The 18715-nt window shown below is 42.1% G+C and overlaps 1 protein-coding gene across 2 annotated transcripts in view; it reads left to right on the top strand.

Moving 5' to 3' along the window:
• The first annotated feature begins 1513 nt into the window (after positions 1-1513).
• The window catches only part of golm1 (golgi membrane protein 1), a 31998-nt gene continuing 14796 nt past the window's right edge, over positions 1514-18715 (top strand). For both annotated transcript variants that reach the window (XM_060838268.1, XM_060838260.1), the window contains exons 1-2: positions 1514-2097; positions 16009-16063. In XM_060838268.1, coding sequence (XP_060694251.1) covers positions 1771-2097; positions 16009-16063 — 382 coding nt within the window. In that variant the 5' untranslated portion in view covers positions 1514-1770. The remainder of the gene's footprint in view (positions 2098-16008; positions 16064-18715) is intronic.

Raw genomic sequence — 18715 nt, 5'->3', positions numbered from 1 at the left:
ATTGGGTAGACAGGCCACCTACTTGCGGAACATTTCAGAGAACACCTCTGGAACACCCGGACCAATCAACCCGTGGCTCAATACTTCAACTCCCCCTCCTACTCCACCAAGGACATGCAGGTCCTTGGACTCCTCCATCGCCAGATCATAGCAACACGATGGCTGGAGGAAGAGCACCTCACCTTCCGCCTAGGAACCCTCCAACTACAAGGGATGAACTCAGATTTCTCCAGTTTCCTCATTTCCCCTCCCCCCACTTTGTCTCATTCCCAACCCTCGAACTCAGCACCACCTTCCTAACCTGCAATCTTCTTCCTGACCTCTCCGCCCCCACCCGCACTCCGGCCTATCACCCTCAACTTAACCTCCTTCCACCTATCGCATTTCCAATGCCCCTCCCCCAAGTCCCTCCTTCCTACCTTTTATCTTAGCCTGCTTGGCACACTCTCCTCATTCCTGAGGAAGGGCTCATGCCCGAAACGTCGATTCTCCTGCTACTTGGATGCTGCCTGACCTGCTGCGCTTTTCCAGCAACACATTTTCAGCTAAGAAAACAAACCCCAGGCTGAAAATCAACTCACTTCTGTCTCTCACTTTCATGTGAAGTTTATCGTGAGGAGATCCGAATGTTCTCACCAAGATCAGCATTAGTTAAATCATGTCCTTGGCTCGATCCATGTCATCTCCCCTTTTCTGGTGATCATGAATTTGGAGTGATTCTTTTCCTCTTTCTCCACCTTAGCTTCTTAATGGGAAAGGTTTTATTATTAAGCTTTGCTGTTTGTCCTATTTTCAATATTAATTTATATTAGTTATAAATTTACAATTAATGTTTGCAATTTAAATATGGATTTTATTTTTGCTTAAGTTCATGTTTTTCTGTTGTGGCAACCCCTATCTTTCTAAACTTTGCTGACTAGACTCCCAGGAAGAGACACTGAAATGTTGGACTATAACCTGGTGTTGTGTGATTTTTTTAACTTTGTACACCCCAGTCCAACACCTGCATCTCCAAATCATGACTTTGAAATGTTCCACATCTTCCTTCCAAATCCCCATTCCCATGCGAAAAGATGAGCCAACCTTCCTGTAAACTGAAACGAACAAATGCTCGAGATCACAGCGGGTCAGGCAGCACCCATGGAAGAGACAGCAAGCTAACGTTTCAAGTTTGTTGACTTGGATGCTGCCTGACTCGCTGTGATCTCCAGCATTTGTTGCTTTCAGTATAGATCCCAGCATCATCAGTAATTTGTTCCTCCCAAAAAACTTTCTGCACATTTGGTCATTCTGTTTGAAAACAACAGTCTTCTCCCATGACGTCAAATTGCTTTCGAAGATTAAATAATCAGGGATCATTTAGCCCGTGATAAAAGAATATTAAAAGGCGTTCCGTCGTTTTTTTTGTTGTTGTTTTCGTGTCGATATTGTAAATTTCCACTGACGGTTTAGTTGCCTGCTGCTGGGATCCGCCCCTGCTCAGGGAGGCACTCACCGTGCTGACGAGGCGATGACGGCAGTTGGGGTGGAGCCATGAGCTGGCAGGTGCTTGCATTCGGCTCCGGTTCCGCACTCGGTGTCCGTCTCCTGCTCTGTTTTTCGGCCTGAACACGCTTTGGCGATCGATAGAGGCCGATGACGGTTCGCTACGTTGGGTATTTATTTTTACAAGAGACTTCGTTGCTTTGAGCATCCTGACAGTGTAGCTTGAATCGTCTCCCTCTGCCCCCTCCCCCGCCCCCGTGCTATCTGCCATTGGCGGTTGGACTGATGCTGGGCCTTGGGAGCGGGCGGCGCGGCGCGCGCTCCCCGCCGTTGCTCTTTCTGCTGCTGGCGTTGGGCGCGTGTCTGGCTTTCCTCGCGCTCAGTTACTGGGTGTCGAGCTCGCGCAGCGTCGAGCTGCAGGCGCGAGTGACCGCACTCGAAGCCAAGGTCCGGCGCACGGCCGTCGACCTCAGCACCACGGAGCTACAGAAGCATCAGCTCCAGCTACAGCTGCAGAGCCAACTAGAGGGCCACAAGGACGAAGTGGGTCAGCTCGCACTTCTGCACCGCCAACAGGTCCAGACAGAAGCCAGGATCTGTAACGAGGAGAAGGTAACATCGCTGAAGGTGGAGGGGCATGTTCTGGAAAGGAGTGCAGGCAGAATGGAATTCCAGGACAGTTGTTTTAAAAGTTATTGGACATTTTTAAAAAGTTTGGAACAAAGACGTTATGTTGGAATACAAAGTGAGAATATTCTGGTTAAGTTGTGCAAAACTTTGGTGAGGCCTCCACCTCGAGTTTATAGAATAGAATCCCTAAAGTGCAGATATTGGCTGTTAATGGCCCACCGGCGATCATCTCAACTTTTACTGTAGCTGTGTTAAGTCTAATCCTTCTAGTCAACATAACCTTGGATGTTGCAAGACCATTTAATATTGTCAATCCACCTAACCTGCACATTTTTGGAGTTCCGAATACATCTTTGGGCTTAGCCTGATAAATGATCAGGACCATTTGTGCCATATGCGGCAGTCATAGAGATGTACAGCACGGAAACAGACCATTCGGTCCAAACTGTACATGCTGACCAGATAGTAAAAAATTCCTGATGAAGGGCTTATGCCCGAAACGTCGAATTTCCTATTCCTCGGATGCTGCCTAACCTGCTGTGCTTTAAACAGCAAGACATTTTCAACCATGCTGACCTGATAGCCAGCACCTGGCTCATAACCCTCCAAACTCTTCCTATTCATACAGCCATCCAGATGTCTTTTAAATGTTGCCATTGTACCAGCCTCCACCACTTCCTCTGGCAGCTCATTCCCTACACGTACCAGTCTGTGTGAAAAAGTTGCCCCTTAGATCCCTTTTATATCTTTCCTCTCTCACCCTAAACCTATGTCCTCTAGTTCTGGACTCCCCCAACCCCAGGGAAAAGGCTTTGTCTATTTATTCTATCCATGCCCCATATAATTTAGTAAACCTCTAAGGTCACCCTTCAGCCTCCAACACACCAGGGAAAACAGCCCCAGCCTGTTCAGCCTCTCCCTATAGTTCAAATCCTCCTACCTTGGCAGCATCTTGTAAATCTTTTCTGAACCCTTTCAAGTTTCACAACATCTTTCCAATAGGAAGGAGATCAGAATTGCACGCAATATTCCAACAATGGCCTAACCAATGTCCTGTACAGCCGCAACATGACCTCCCTGTACTCAATGCTCTGACCAGTAAAGGAAAGCATACCAAATGCCTTCTTCACTATTCTATCTCCCTGCGACTCCACTTTCAAGGAGCTATGAACCTGCACTCCAAGGTCTCTTTGTTCAGCAACACTCCCTAGGACCTTATCATTAAGTGTATAAGTCCTGCTAAGATTTGCTTTCACAAAATGCAGCATCTTGCATTTATCTGATTTAAACTCATTTGCTACTTCTCAGCCAAAGGCCCATGTGATCTGAGGTAACCTTCTTCGCTGTACACTACACCTCCAATTTTGGTGTCATCTGCAAAGTTACTAACTATACATCTTATGCTCGCATCCAAATCATTTATATAAATGACGAAAAGTAGTGGACTCAGCACCGATCCTTGTGGCACTCCACTGGTTACAGGCCTCCAGTCTGAAAAACAACCCTCCACCACCACCCTGTCTTCTATCTTTGAACCAGTTCGGTATCCAGTGGGCTAGTTCTCCCTATATTTTGAGAGATCTAACTGGTCTCCCGTGGGGAACCTAGTCGAACACCTTAGTGAATTCCATATAGATTGCATCTACTGCTCTCTCCTCATCAATTCTCTTTGTTACTTCTTCAGAAAACTCAATTAAGTTCATGAGACATGATTTCCCACGCACAAAGCCATGTTGACTATCCCTAATAAGTCCTTGCCTTTCCAAATACATGTACATCCTGTCCCTCAGGTTTCCCTCCAATAACTTGCCCACCACCGTGGTCAGGCTTACCGGTCTGTAGTTCCCTGGTTTGTCCTTACCGCCCTTCTTAAACAGTGGTACCTCGTTGGCCAACTCCAGTCTTCCGGCACCTCACTATGGATGATACAAATATCTCAGTAAGAAGCCCAGTGTCCAGAAATTTGCCCAACAGGTTAGAGATCACAAAACACTGCTGGAAGTGAAATTGACGAACAGTTTATTGAAAGCATATGGCTGGAAGAGAAATTGCCTAGGCTGACACAGAACTGACCTTCTGCACAGTTAGATCAGAATTTCTCTTCCCAGATCTGAGGCTGAGACCAGTTTTATAGGAATGCTGCACAATGACACTGATTAAGAAATGGAAAACTACAATATTTCTGGAAATGGAGTAATTTAGTTGCAAGGATGCTAATTGGAAAACAGTTTATTGGATGAATGTCCTGTTCCTTCACACAATGCAACATCCTGACAGCAACAATGGTTCCTTTCCTCTTCACAGGTAGATGTTAATATCTCCTCTGAAGTGGTGAGGTGCTTCCATTGTCCTGTTCCTGGAGCATGTCCTTGTTGGTGCCTGTTTGTCTGTCCTGCTCTTTGTGTGGCTTTGGTATTGCTGGGTTGTGAAATTACCCTCAGGCCTTTGAGATATCTGTGGTACTCTGTCATGTCCTTGGGAGCTGAAAGTGTATTCCCTTGTCTGTGTGCTGTCTGATTCAGCTTGTGAGCTGCTTGGGAATTCTGGGTGTTCTAGTACAGTTTGGCCAATATTGCTTTTGAGTATATTGTGGTTTAGCAAATCTTTTCCCACACGCAGCAATCCCTTCCATAGCTCCCCACAGAGCTCTAGGATACACCTGATCAGGTCCTGGGGATTTATCCACCTTTATGCATTTCAAGATATCCAGCACTTTCTCCTCCTTAATATGGACATTTTTCAAGATGTCACCATCCATTTCCCTACATTCTGTATCTTCCATGTCCTTTTCTACCATAAATACTGATGCAAAATACTTGTTTAGTATCTCCCCCACTTTCTGCGGCTCCACACAAAGGCCGCTTTGCTGATCTTTGAGGGGCCCTATCTGTTCCGAGTTACCCTTTTGTCCTTAATGTATTTGTAAAAACTCTTTGGATTCTCTTTAATTCTATTTGCTAAAGATATCTCATGTCCCCTTTTTGCCCTCCTGATTTCCCTCTAAAGTATACTCCTGCTGTCTTTATACTCTTCTAAGGATTCACTCGATCTATCCTGTCTTTACCTGATATATGCTTCCTTGTTTTTCTTAACGAAACTCTCAATTTCTTTAGTCATCCAGCATTCCCTATACCTACCAGCCTTCTCTTTCACCCTGACAGGAATATACTTTCTCTGGACTCTTACCTCATTTCTGAACGCTCCCATTTTTCAGTCATCCCTTTACCTGCGAACATCTGCCCCCAATTAGCTTTCGAACATGCTTACCTAATGCCGTCAAAATTGGCCTTTCTCTAATTTAGAACTTCAACTTTTAGGTCTGGTTTATCCTTTTCCATCACTATTCTAAATCTGATAGAATTATGGTCGCTGCCCCCAAAGTGCTCCCCCACTGACACCTCAGTTACCTGCCCTGCCATATTTTCCAAGAATAGGGCAAGTTTTGCACCTTCTCTAGTAGGTACATCCACATACTGAATCAGAAAATTGTCTTGCACATACTTCACAAATTCCTCTCCATCTAAACCCTTAACACAATGGCAGTCCCAGTCTATTTTTGAAAAGTTAAAATCCCCTACTGTAACCACCCTATTATTCTTACAGATAATGAAAATCTCCTCACAAATTTGTTTCTCAATTTCCCTCTGACTATTAGGGGGTCTATAATACAATCCCAATAAGGTGATCATCCCTTTCTTATTACTCAGTTCCACCCAAATAACTTTCCTGGATATATTTCTGGGAATATCCTCCCTAATAGCGTACTGCTATCCTTTATTAAAAATCCTCTCTTGCCTCTTGCTATCCTTCCTGTAGCATTTGTATCCTGGAACATTAAGCTGCCAGTGCTGTCCATCCCTGAGCCATGTTTCTGTAATTGCTATGATATCCCAGTCTCATGTTCCTCACCATGCCCTGAGTTCATCTGCCTTCACTGTTAGGCCCCTTGCATTGAAATAGATGCAGTTTAATTTATTAGTCCTACCTTGCCCCTGCCTGCCCTGACTGTTTGACTGGCTTCTGTTCTCAACTGTACTAGTCTCAGATTGATCTCTTTCCTTACTATCTCCCTGGGTCCCACCCCCGACCTTACTAGTTTAAATCCTCCTGAGCAGCTGTAGCAAATGTCTCTGCCAGTATATTAGTCCCCTTCTAATTTAGATGCAATCAGTTCTTCTTGTACTGGTCACTTCTACCCCAAAAGAGATTCCAATGGTCCAAAAATGTGAATCCTTCTCCCATACACCAGGTCCTCATCATGCATTTATCTGCTCTATCCTCCTATTCCTGCCCTCACTAGCTTGTAGCACCAGGAGTAATTCAGATATTACTGCTCTGGAAGACCTCCTTTTTAAATTCCTGCCTAACTATCTGTAATCTCCTTCAGAATCTCAACCTTTTCCCTCTTTGGTCATTTTCAAAAAAAGAGTGAATTCAGTCATTTCTCCTTGAAAGTTAATGGCATCGCCATTGTTGATTACCCCAGTATCAATGTTCTTGGGGTTACCATCGTCCAAGAACAGAACTAGACTAGTGATTATAAATACAGTGGCTAAAAGTGAAGGTAAGAGGCTGGGAACTCTGTAGTGAGTAACTCACTTCCTCATTCCTGCAAAGCACAAGCCAGGGGTGTGATTGAGTTCCATGGATGACTAGAGCTCCAATGACACTCAAGAAGTTTGACACCATCCAGGAACAAAATAGCCTGTTTGATTGGCAAATCTTATACCTTCACTATCCTCTTCCTCCTACATGGATAAATTGGCAAATTTATTTGAAAAGTTTATCAAATTGGCAAATATTTACCATCTACAAGATGCACTGCAACAACTCACTGAGGGTCTTTTGACAATAGCATGTGAGCCTGCAACTTCGTTACAATGATGTTTACCCAAAGTACTTATTGGCTGTAAAGTGTTTTAGGACTCGTGGGCATGCGTTAAATAGAAAATGTTTTATAAATCTGGAACACTGCCCTTTGTAATGCTATGTTATGATTGGAGGAAGTAATCATTTAAAATAATTGTTCTGCACTATGAAACAATCATAAAATGGTTGTCAGTGTAATTCTTTGTGCACTCAGGATTACTTACCAAATTTTGTTCAGTCACAATCACCTCTGGTGTTGTCTATAGTGTTTTCAGTTTTGTAAGCAAAAGGCTGGTTGGGCACAGTTAGGATTCTGTTTGGTGCCAAAGGGCTATGTAATTCTGAAGAAGAGTCATTCTCTGTTTCTCTCTTCAGATTCTGTCAGATCTGCTGAGTTTCTCGAGACTTCTCTGTTTAAGGAATAGCTGTTTGATACGATTCTTAAATCTGTACGTTTCGCTGTACAAATTGCTTGTGTTTCTAGCTTCACACCAGCATTGAAATTCATGGAATTCATTATCACTTGGGTGACAGTCCCTTGGGCTTGATGGCGACATTCTGTTCGTGATGAAAACAACTTGAGTTGCTACTGCTTAATAACAGCTAACTTCACCTGTTGCTCAATCATTTGAGATACTTCACCCTGAGTGTAGTTTAGGCTTGTCAATCAGATTCACAGTACGGTGCACTTGTATAGCACAAGAAACTACTTATGAATGCACAGGGCCTTCTTTGTTATTTACATAATGAGCATGTACACAATACCTGTTTCAGTTCAACAAAAGTGATGTTCTTTTCTCAGGGCAATGCCTTAATCAGATTCTAGTTGCCTGCATTAAAATGTATAGTCATAGAATCATACAACTCAGAGACAGACCCTTCAACTCAATTCATCCACGCTGACCAGGTTTCCTAACTAGTCCCATTTCCCTGCATTTGGCCCATATCGAAACCTATCCTGTCCAAATGTCATAATTGTACTTGCCTCTACCACTTCCCATGGCAGTTCAGTTCATATATGCACTATCCTCTGTGTGAAAATGTTGCCTTCGGGTCCCTTTTAAGTCGTTCCTCCCTCTCCTAAAACCTATGCCTTCTGGTTTTGAACTCCCCTCCCCTGGGGAAAAGATCTTTGCTATTCACCTCTCATAATTTTATAAACCACTATAAGGTTATCTCTCAGCCTCCTGCACTCCAGAGAAAAACATGTTCCAATCTCTCTCGATAATTCAAGCCCTCCAATCTTGGTTACATCGTTGTAAATCTTTCTTGCACCCTTTCAAGTGTAATAATGGTCTTCCTTTAGCAAGGTGACCAGAATTGTACATAGTATCCAAATGTCATACCATACCAATGTCTGGAACAGCTGTAACATGCTTGATAGTTAACTGTCAGTCATTAACTAACTGGTGCACTTTCATTTTGGGTTAATACTTTTTTGTCTGCCAGGGTTGAGTCTTTGGAACTTTTCTTGAGAAGCTGGTGGAAGCAGAGTTTTTTGCATGTTTTTAAGGCACAGATTTTTTTTTTTGTTAAGCAATGGGCTGAAGTTATCAGGGTAAATGAAGGCATGGGTTTGAGGTTCCAAACAGATCAGCAATGGTCTTATTAAATAGCAGAATAAGCTCTTGGCGCTGAGTGCCCTATTCCTGATTTGTGTATTCTGCTAGCCAGCAGCTACATGGGGACGCAATCACCTACAAGTTCCTTCTAAGTCCTGGGTGGCACAGTGGTTAGCACTGCTGCCTCACAGCGCCAGAGACCCAGGTTCAATTCCCGCCTCAGGCAACTGTCAGTGTGGAGTTTGCTCATTCTCCCACAATATAAAAATGTGCAGGTTAGGTGAATTGGCCATGTTAAATTGCCCATAATGTTAGGTGAAGGGGTAAATGTATAGGAATGGGTCTGAGTGGGTCTGCTCTGGGCTTCAGCTGCGACTCTCTTCCAGGACTCAGCCCACGCTCTCTCTGCTTCCCCTTCTGGGCTCCCAGCTGAACTTGTTCTGCTCTCACTCTGGGCTCTGGCCCACTGCTCACTTCCGGGACTTGCCTTCCAGGTTGGCCTGGGCTTAGTCTGCTCCTGCCATAACTTGTTTTCCATTCTGTCCTCCATTTCCCCTAGGGAGGGTAGTTTAAAAAGTTGAAAGTTGGTGGTCGAGTGCGTGGGAATGAAAAACTGCAGCAAAAAGGAGAAAGAGAAAGGAATAGGGACTAATGAGCAGAGGAACTCCGACTGGAACATCTTACTCTGCCGCCATCTTTGCACAGAATTTCTAAAGGGTAGTGGCAACCCTTCCAAAAGAGCATTATTTTTATTGCTGTATACTAATTAAAATGTATTCGTCACTCATTGACCTAAAAATTAGTTGATGCCATCTCCTTTAAAGTTGGGTTCAAGTGTTTGCTATGCTAAGCGTGTGCTCATTTTGCATGTAAAGTATGTAGTTCATCACATTATGAAAGGCTGCTGTCTAGCCTGCACCTGAAACTGACAAAGTCTTTTTTCAAATCTAAATAAGGTGCCTAATGTGCATCTGTGTGTGACCTTTCTTGATATTTGATCTCTTCTATGGCATATGGCCTCAATATGGCCACGTTTATGTGAGGCTTAATCATGGTCCTTCTTTATAAATTTAAAAAAAACATTTTACTCAGTTTTGAGAATCATTGACTGCTGCCTGAACTCATAATGACCACTCCCTCCCCCATGGATCCACCTGTGGTGTTACCAAGGAAGCAGCCAAACCAATATAGCCTGGAAGTACTGAGTGAATTGATTGTCAGATCGGCTTTTGCAGGTCACTGGTGATATAGTTATCAATGTCTTGAACTCTTGAGGGCACTTTTATTTTAAGACTTTCCTCTGCTGGAATACTGTCTTCGGTTCTGGTTGCTCAATTATAGGAAGAATATTATTAAGCTGGAGAGGAGACTTCAGAGGAGATTTTATAGGATGTTGCTGGGTATGGAAGGTTCGAGTTATAAAGAAAGGATGGGTAGGCTGTGAGTTTTTTTTCACTGGAATGTAGGAAATTGAGAGGTGATCTTTATCGAAGTTTATAAAGTCATGAGGGGTACAGATGGGGTTAGTGGTAGGTGTCACTTCTCTAGGGTTGGGGTTTTCAAGACCACGTGGCACATTTAAGGTGAGGAGAGAGATTCGTTTTAAAAAAAAGACATGAGGAGCAGATTTTTTTACACAGGGTGGTTCACGTGTGGAATGAACCTCCTGAGTAAGTGGTGGATATGAGCATAATAACAATATATAGGAGAAATTTGGATAATTACATGAATAGGAAAGGTTTGGAGGGATATGGAGCAGGTAGGTGGAACTAGTTTAATTTGCCATTATGTTTGGCATGGACTGGTTGGACTGAAAAGTCTGTTTCCATGCTGTATGATGCTTTGACTGTATAAAAGCAAAATATTTTGATGTTAGAATTCTGAATCAAACAATGCGGGAGAAACTGGCAACAACAGTGGAGAGAAATAGAGTTAATATTTCAAGTCGGGAATGACTCATGATACCAGACTCAGTGTTAATTCTGCTTCTCTCTATAGATGCTACTAAACCGGTTGTGTTTCTCCAGCACATTCTCTGTAATTTGTTTTTTTGTTGTTTGTTCTCAAGGTCTTAATACTTAATCAGGTTAGAAAAAATTATATAACATCTTTTTTAAGAACAGCAGGACTTTCCAAAAACACAACATTGCTAATGAAGTCATTTCAAAATGTAGTAACTGATGTAATTTAAGAATGTGGCATCCAATTTGCACATAGCAAACTTTAATGAACAATAATGCAATAATGACTGTATGTTTTTTTTCATTCATGGGATGAGGGAGTCACTGGCTCGGCAGCATTTATTGCCCAGCCCTATTTGGTCAAAGGGCAATTGAGAGTCAGCCACATTGTTGTGGGTTTGGATTCACATGTAGGCCAGATCAGGTAAAGATAGCAGTTTCTTTTCCTAAAGGACATTAGTGAACCAGATGGGTTTTTCCAAGAATTAACAATGGTTTTGTGGTCATCATTAAACTCTTAATTCCAGATTTCTTTTTTTCTTAATTCAAATTCTTCCGTCTACCATCTGGTGGTATTTTGTACCTGGGTACCCAGAACATTATCTGGATCTCTGGATTAATACCACTAAGTCATCACCTTGCCATGGTATTTTTAGTGGTGGCGATTGAGTGATAAATATTGACCACGGCAGCAGAGGTATCTGTTGTACTCTTCGGTGTAATACTGCCATTGGATGATTTATATTCACCTAAATAGGCAGACAAGGCTGAAGTTTAATGGGTATACAGCTGTGCCCAACAACTTGTACAAATTCTTGGTTGAAGGAGAAGCATTATCCAGGACACTGGAGCAATATGCCACTCATCTGAATAGTGCCATGGGTAACTTCTTTGTCCACATGAGCAAGGCGTCTCAGTTTAAGACCTTGTCAGAGATGGGCAGCTCTGATAGTTTAGTGCTATCTAAGTATCCATTTAGATTATCTGCCCAAAACTATTGTAAAGTGAAATCAGATTGGACTGATATTTTATATGGGCCCCAGTTCTTGTCATGAGTGTCTTCAATGTGGTGAAAATTCAGGAAGAACTCAGGAATCCCAAACCCCAAACCCCATACTTGAAGACAGCATTTCTGGTTTCCACAAAGCTGGAACTTAGATTACACGTACGTGGTATCTGGAGGCAGCAGGCCAGCTGATTGATTGATTTTGCATTGCTTGATCTCTGTAACCCAAAGTGTGGCGATAAGATCAAAAAGAAGCAGATGTGTTTTCAAGGCATTTCTTTCATGTTACCAGGTATCCAATTTGAAAGCTGAGATACTTTCAAATATGCTTCCAGCAGATCTTGGGGTTGCATCAGGTATCCTTTGGGGATTGGTGTCAGGGATTGTTTGGAGGGAATCGGGTGCCCTGCAGGGATGTTGATTGTTGAGAAACTTGTGTGTAAAAAATACATTAACCCCCCCTGGAACGGTCTAATTTGTAAGAATGTAAATGTGTTTCTATGAATGTGTTTTTTTTCTCAGTATACTCAGGATGGAAATTTAAGAACAATATTTTCTGTCCTATATGCATTGATCCAGAATGTATCGGTATGGTAGGTGAAGAGAGAGATGGAGGATGCAAGTTGGCAGAAGAGTGTAAGGGGCTATGGGGAATGCCTAGAAGGCATTAGGGTGTATAGATTCCCATGTGGATTGCATGGAAAATGTGTAGGCATGAGGGGTGAGAACTGAAGGAATTTTTTTTGGAACAGTAAGGTAACCCTTTGCATCTGTTCCTACTTCCCCTTTGCTGGAGAGAAGGGATGGGCACCTTTTGTGTTGCGAAAGGGCTTGGTAGATAGAAGGGAAACAATATAAGCAGCTGGCTGGCTGACTGTCATTAAGTTTGAGACCATTGTCCACCAACTTATTCATACTTGATGGAGGTGAAGGGAAAAAAGTTTGCGATAGTATGCCGTAAAGAAAAGAAATTGACAATTTCTTGGAATGCATCACAGTTTTAGCAGACTTGAGTAAGACCCAGTTATAAACTTCATGGTCCAGCCAAGTTGAATGTCTGTGCTCTGCCTGAACATTGAGAAGATCAGTAAAATTTCCGCAATACCTTTTGTTTGTCAATGAAGAAGTAATTCACAGATTTCTTGTTGACAAAAGCTTACACCTCTCACTGTTTGGCCTGGAACTTTAACTCTGTTTCTCTCCATACTTGCTATCTGACCTCTACTGAATGTTCCAGCTTTTGCTGTTATTTAAGTCTTCATCCAAAATATTTTGCTTGTGCATTAGTGTCTGTTGGAATTGCACTGTGTCAGCAGCCATGTCTCAGTTGATGTACTGTTGCCTCTAAGTCAGAAAGCATTGTGGATTGAATTTTACATCTAGAGACTTGATTATCATTGTGCTCCTTTGTAATACTGATGGAGTATTGGTGGTACTCCCTTTTGGATGGGATACTCAATCAAGGCTGCAACTGCTACTTGAGGTGGTTATATGGGATTCCACAGTACTATTTTGAAGATAAACAAAGAAGCTCCGATAGCTTTGAGTTAATATTCATCCTTCAGCAGTAACCAATTATCTGAATGTTCTAATGATACATTTGTAGAAGCTTTTTATACACAAATAGAAGTTTATTGAATGGTGACAGCATAGCAATCACTTTGCTAGCCTTGTCCATGATGGTTCTCTACTAGGCCCAGTGCCCAGTTTTGTTAATCCAGTTTATTTTTATATTTGCTGGCATAGCACGCTCAAGCAGTGTATTCCGGATCCTAACCACTCACTGTCTATCCTCATAGCCACTAACTGGTTATTTAGCATTCACTCTAACTTAATGTCATCTGGTTCTCAACTGTTCTGCCAGTGGTAGTTTTCTCTCTTCAGACCCTTGTGATTTTGAACACCTCTCTCAAATGTCTGTTCTCTGAGCAGACCAGCGTAAACTTCTCCAGTTTCCTATGTTGCAGCAGTGATTGTACTTCAGAATACTTAATTGGTTGTAATGTATTTTCGCACATCCTGACATAGGGAAAAGCACTTTATAAAAAATATAGTTTAGTATTTTTAGGGGATTGTTAAGGGAGGCATTCATAGTGTGGTTGCTAACTGGTATGGACCTACAAAAATGTTTGGAAATGACTTGAGTTTGCAGTTCAGTAGCAAAATCAATATTTGTGCATTACAAATTGATTAATACTTTAGATTTTTTTGAAAATTGCTTAGTTTCTATAGCTCCTGCTGTGGGTAGAATTTTGTATTTGCTTCGTGAAAATAGAACCAAAGATAGTAACGTGTCTCTTAGTTGGTGATATTATGTGCATTTGACTTGTTGCAGTGAGAGAATACATAAGATTAGTGTCACTGGTTGTGCATTTGCATCGAAGATGGCAGCCAGATCACCAGAATAAAGCAGTTAGTGTGGTTAATGCTAGAGAAAGATGAAGTACCTTTACCTTTTTGAGGAGAGTTCTGGTGAGATGTGAAGATGTGGGCGGCACGGTGGCCAGTGGTTAGCACTGCTGCCTCACAGTCCCAGAGACCCGGGTTCAATTCCTGTCTTGGGCAACTGTCTGTGTGGAGTTTGCACATTCTCCCCGTGTCTGCGTGGGTGTGCTCCGGTTTCCTCCCACAGTCCAAAAATGTGCAGGTTAGGTGAAAGGGTTATGCTAAATTGCCTGTAGTGTTAGGTGAAAGGGTAACCCTTCGGAGGGTCAGTGTGCATTGGTTGGGCCGAAGGGCCTGTTTCCACACCGTAAGTAATCTAAAAAAATATATATTTCAGCATCTCGTGATTGATAGGTTACAAAAATATTTTTTAAAAAATCATGCATTTATTTCTACATCTGCAGAAGAAAGGACTTGGATAACATTTCTGAACCTGAGATAGGAAATGCGGCATGAGAGATGGTCATGAAGATCAGTCTCAGGAGCTTTATCACAGCCTATGATCATAGAATATGCAGCACAGAAGGAAGTCATTTGATTATCACATCTAGTCTGATTCTTTTGAAATAGCTGTCCAACTAGTTCCATAGCCCTGTAATAGTTTCTTTTGAATTTATAAGGTATTTCTTTTATATTTAGTAACTTTATTTTGCTTGCTATTTCAGCATTGAATGCGCACTGCTGTGCAAGTATTGTACAGCATTTCAACTTGTATATTGGCTTTTCAAGGCAAGAAGTATTTGAAAAAATCTAATTCCATTGATTCTTGTAGGAACTGATGATTCACTTAAAGTTGTTTAATGTAAAGTTGGGGTTTTCATTACTGCAACTACACTAAGTGAGAATTCACTGTGTAACATTTGCTTCTGACTTTGCCTTTACATTAGTGGTATTAATACAGTATAAAGCAAGATGAACGGCTTACACGTACAGTTAAAAAGGCAGGAACTGTTCTCGCAACCACCTTGTTAGAAATGCAAAACCAGATTTCAGAGATGGAAGTGGAAAAAGAATTCAATTATTAACATATTTACAGCTTTAATGTATAGATTTGACGCACACTGGTTTAATATGATGAGTTGCGATTTCCTAGTGCTCTTCGGGTTTCATTATGCCACTACTGAAAGCTCAATCAGTATTCATCCATGGCAAACACACTCGATTTTCTAGGGTCTCCTAACTTGCTACTCTTGTGCGTAGGCAAATTTTGTCAACATACTGGGTCCGCTCAGTTTTCTTGTAATCTAACATTTATGTGCTCACATATGGAATTAGTACAGTTTCACACTTGCAGATGATCCTACTTAACTGTAGATGTACTACATTCAGAAGCTTAGTAACTGGATAGCTACAGAGCTGTAGAATTTAGTTTTGCATTACAGGGGAGGTTACTTCCCTTGAGTAAATATCGCAAAGTGAATGTTATTGATTGATTGGAGGTCTACACCTGGAACTGAAATTGAGGTAGCTTTGAGGAAATGAACGAAGCAAATATTAATTTTGCTATCATCAATGTTGCAGTTTCCAGCACAGAGCTCTATTTGGTGGTACACAGGAAGACCATCTAATTAGATTAGATTAGATTACTTAGTGTGGAAACAGGCCCTTCGGCCCAACAAGTCCACACCCACCCGCCGAAGCGCACCCACCCAGACCCATTCCCCTACATTTACCCCTGCACCTAACACTACGGGCAATTTAGCGTGGCCAATTCACCTAACCTGCACATTTTTATGTGTGTGGGAGGAAACCGGAGCACCCGGAGGAAACCCACGCAGACACTGGGAGAATGTGCAAACTCCACACAGTCAGTCGCCTGAGGCGGGAATTGAACCCGGGTCTCAGGCGCTGTGAGACAACAGTGCTAACCACTGTGCCACCGTGCCGCCCACTTTGTCTTAAATACTACAATAATAGTTTTGTAATTTGTTTGAATGTTTATAGATTACAAATGAAAAACAAAACAAAATGAATAGATTTGTCAATGCAAATACAATGTTCAGATTGCTAACTTTTTTTAAATCAATGTTTGTTTGCTTTTCATTTAAAGGAAGCTCTGAATAGAAACATTACCAGTAGCACAAGGACTATACAAACACTGCAAGGTAAAGATGTTTTTCATTCATTATAGTATTCAGGATTGCATTTTTCCTTTAAGTAGCAGTATCAGCTGTTGACATATGTAAGCACCAGAACATCCTGCAGGCGGTGGCATTTCAGTATTTGTTTTAGATGAGCAGCTTTGATGGACAGTGTCATCAACAATGCTATCAAGCAGCCCTGGCTTAGCAATTATTTGCTCACTGACACTCAGTTTGGGTTCTGCCAGGGTGTGTCAGCTCCTGATCTCATTAAAGCTTTAGTTGAACATGGCCAAGAGATCAGAGTGACTGCTGTTGATATCAGAACCACATTTGACTGAATGTGGCACCAAGGAGTTTAACAAAACTGGAGGCATTGGGAATTGTGGAAAATCTGTTTGCTGGTTGGAGTCATATCTGGCACAAAAGATGGTTATGATTGCTGGAGGTTAGTTATTTCAGTGTCAGGATATTTCTGGAGGAGTTAACAGGGTAGTGTCCTTTGCTTAATCATTTTCAGCTGCTTCCAACTGTGATTTTCAACTAAGATTGAAAATACGGATGGTCACTGGTGCTGAACATTGTACACAACTCCTGATATACTGAAACATTATATTGTTCAGGTGTTGCTACATTAGGACATATTGAAATTAGGGCATGCAAGAGGCAAGTGACAATTGTGCCACTCACATGTCGGGTAACGACCATCTCCAGCAAGAGACAATCTAGCTCTCTCACCCCATGGCATTCACTGACATCATCATCGCAAATGGCCAGCAGAGGTTCAGAAGGGATGATCAAGAAGTAGATGAAGGCAGTGTGATATTGTCTACATGAACTGTAGCAGTGTCTTTAACAAGATATTACATGGTGGGTTGTTGAGTGAGATTAAATCTCTCAGGGTCCAAGGAGAGGTTACAAAATTGGCTTGACGGTAGAAGACTGTAGTGGTACAGGATTGGTTTTCAGACCAGAGGCCTGTGACCAGCAGTGTGCTGCAGGGATTGGTGCTGGGTCCACTGTTATTTGTAATTTTCTTTTAAACGATTTAAATGAGAATTTAGGAGGTATGGTTAGTAAGTTTGTGGATGACACCAAGATTGATAGTACACTGGACAGTAAAGGTTAACTGGGAATGCAGTGAGATCAAGATGAAGTTGATCAGTGGGCTGAAGAATGGCAGATGGTGTTTAATTTAAATAAATGCAAAGTGTTGCATGTAGATGGGTCAAATCAGAGCAGCACTTCCACAGTCAATGCTGGGGCTCTGGGGAGCGTTAAGGAATGAAGAGATCAAGGGGTACAGGCTCATAGCTCCTTGAAAGTAGAATCACAGGTAGACAGGGTGGTGAAGAAGGCTTCCTGCTTGCTTTCTTTCATTGGTCAGCGAGTATAGGAGTTGGGACGTCTTGTTGCAGCTGTACAAGACATTGGTGAGGCCACATTTGGAATACACCCTGCATTTCTGATTGCCCTGCTTTCAAAAGGATTTAATTAAACTTAGAGTGTGGAAAAGATTTAAAAGAATGCTACTTGGACTGGAAGGTTTGATTTATAAGGAGAGGTTTGGATAGTTTGGGGCAATTTTTTCTGGAGTGTAGGAGACAGAAAATTGACCTTTTATAGAGGTCTATAAAATGATGACTGGCATAGATAACGTAGATAGCCAAAAACTTTTTCACACGGTAGGGAAGTTGGACAAGGTTTAATGTGAGAGGTGAGATGCACAAAAGGGTTTGGGGGTACAATTTGTTTGTGTGTTGGAACAGGCTGCCAGAGGTTGTGGTAGAAGCAATTTTGTCATTTAAGCAACACTTAGACCGGTAAGTAGAAGGGAGAAGTATGGTGGGATATTGACCAAACATAGACAAATGGGACTAGTTTTAATTGTGAAATCTGACAGCATGGGCAAGTTTCCATGCTGTAGACCTCTGACACTAAGTTCACAATCGCCTTCTCAAGGGCAACTAGGGACAAGCAATAAATGCTGGTTATTCAGCAATTCACTCGTCCAACAAGTGAATTTAAAAAAAAAATGTGGGGGCAAGGAATGAAGCAGGAATATATGGGCTGGTTAAGTTGTATGCTCACTTCCCGACTCAGGCGACTGACTGTGTGGAGTTTGCACGTTCTCCCCGTGTCTGCGTGGGTTTCCTCCGGGTGCTCCGGTTTCCTCCCACAGTCCAAAGATGTGCGGGTCAGGTGAATTGGCCATGCTAAATTGCCCGTAGTGTTAGGTAAGGGGTAATGTAGGGGTATGGGTGGGTTTCACTTCGGCGGGTCGGTGTGGACTTGTTGGGCCGAAGGGCCTGTTTCCACACTGTAAGTCTAATCTAGTCTAATCTAATCTAATCCTTCAATGCTGATGTTGCAAAATGACGAGAATCCACATTCACCCTGTTAGTTCAGTTTTATGAACTTGCATAAAATTATTATGCATTATTATTTGAGAACTTAGATTCTATAGTAGAGAAAAAATGGATTTTGTGTTCCAATTCTGTTTGAATCTGACTTATTTTTTAATGGGTTACCAGGTCATTTTGAGCATTGAGTACATTGAGTTAAACGTTTACAAGTCTTGTGATTTTAGTTAAATGGCCAGCAGCTTGATACCCAGGGATATAATTGTGAAGGTTTTTACTGACTTAAATTTTACAATTTACAGTTTTGGAGAGA

Source organism: Hemiscyllium ocellatum, chromosome 2, assembly GCF_020745735.1.
Source record: "Hemiscyllium ocellatum isolate sHemOce1 chromosome 2, sHemOce1.pat.X.cur, whole genome shotgun sequence".
Taxonomy (NCBI): domain Eukaryota; kingdom Metazoa; phylum Chordata; class Chondrichthyes; order Orectolobiformes; family Hemiscylliidae; genus Hemiscyllium; species Hemiscyllium ocellatum.
Note: the sequence above shows the minus strand (reverse complement) of the source record. Positions and strands in the feature narration are given on the sequence as shown.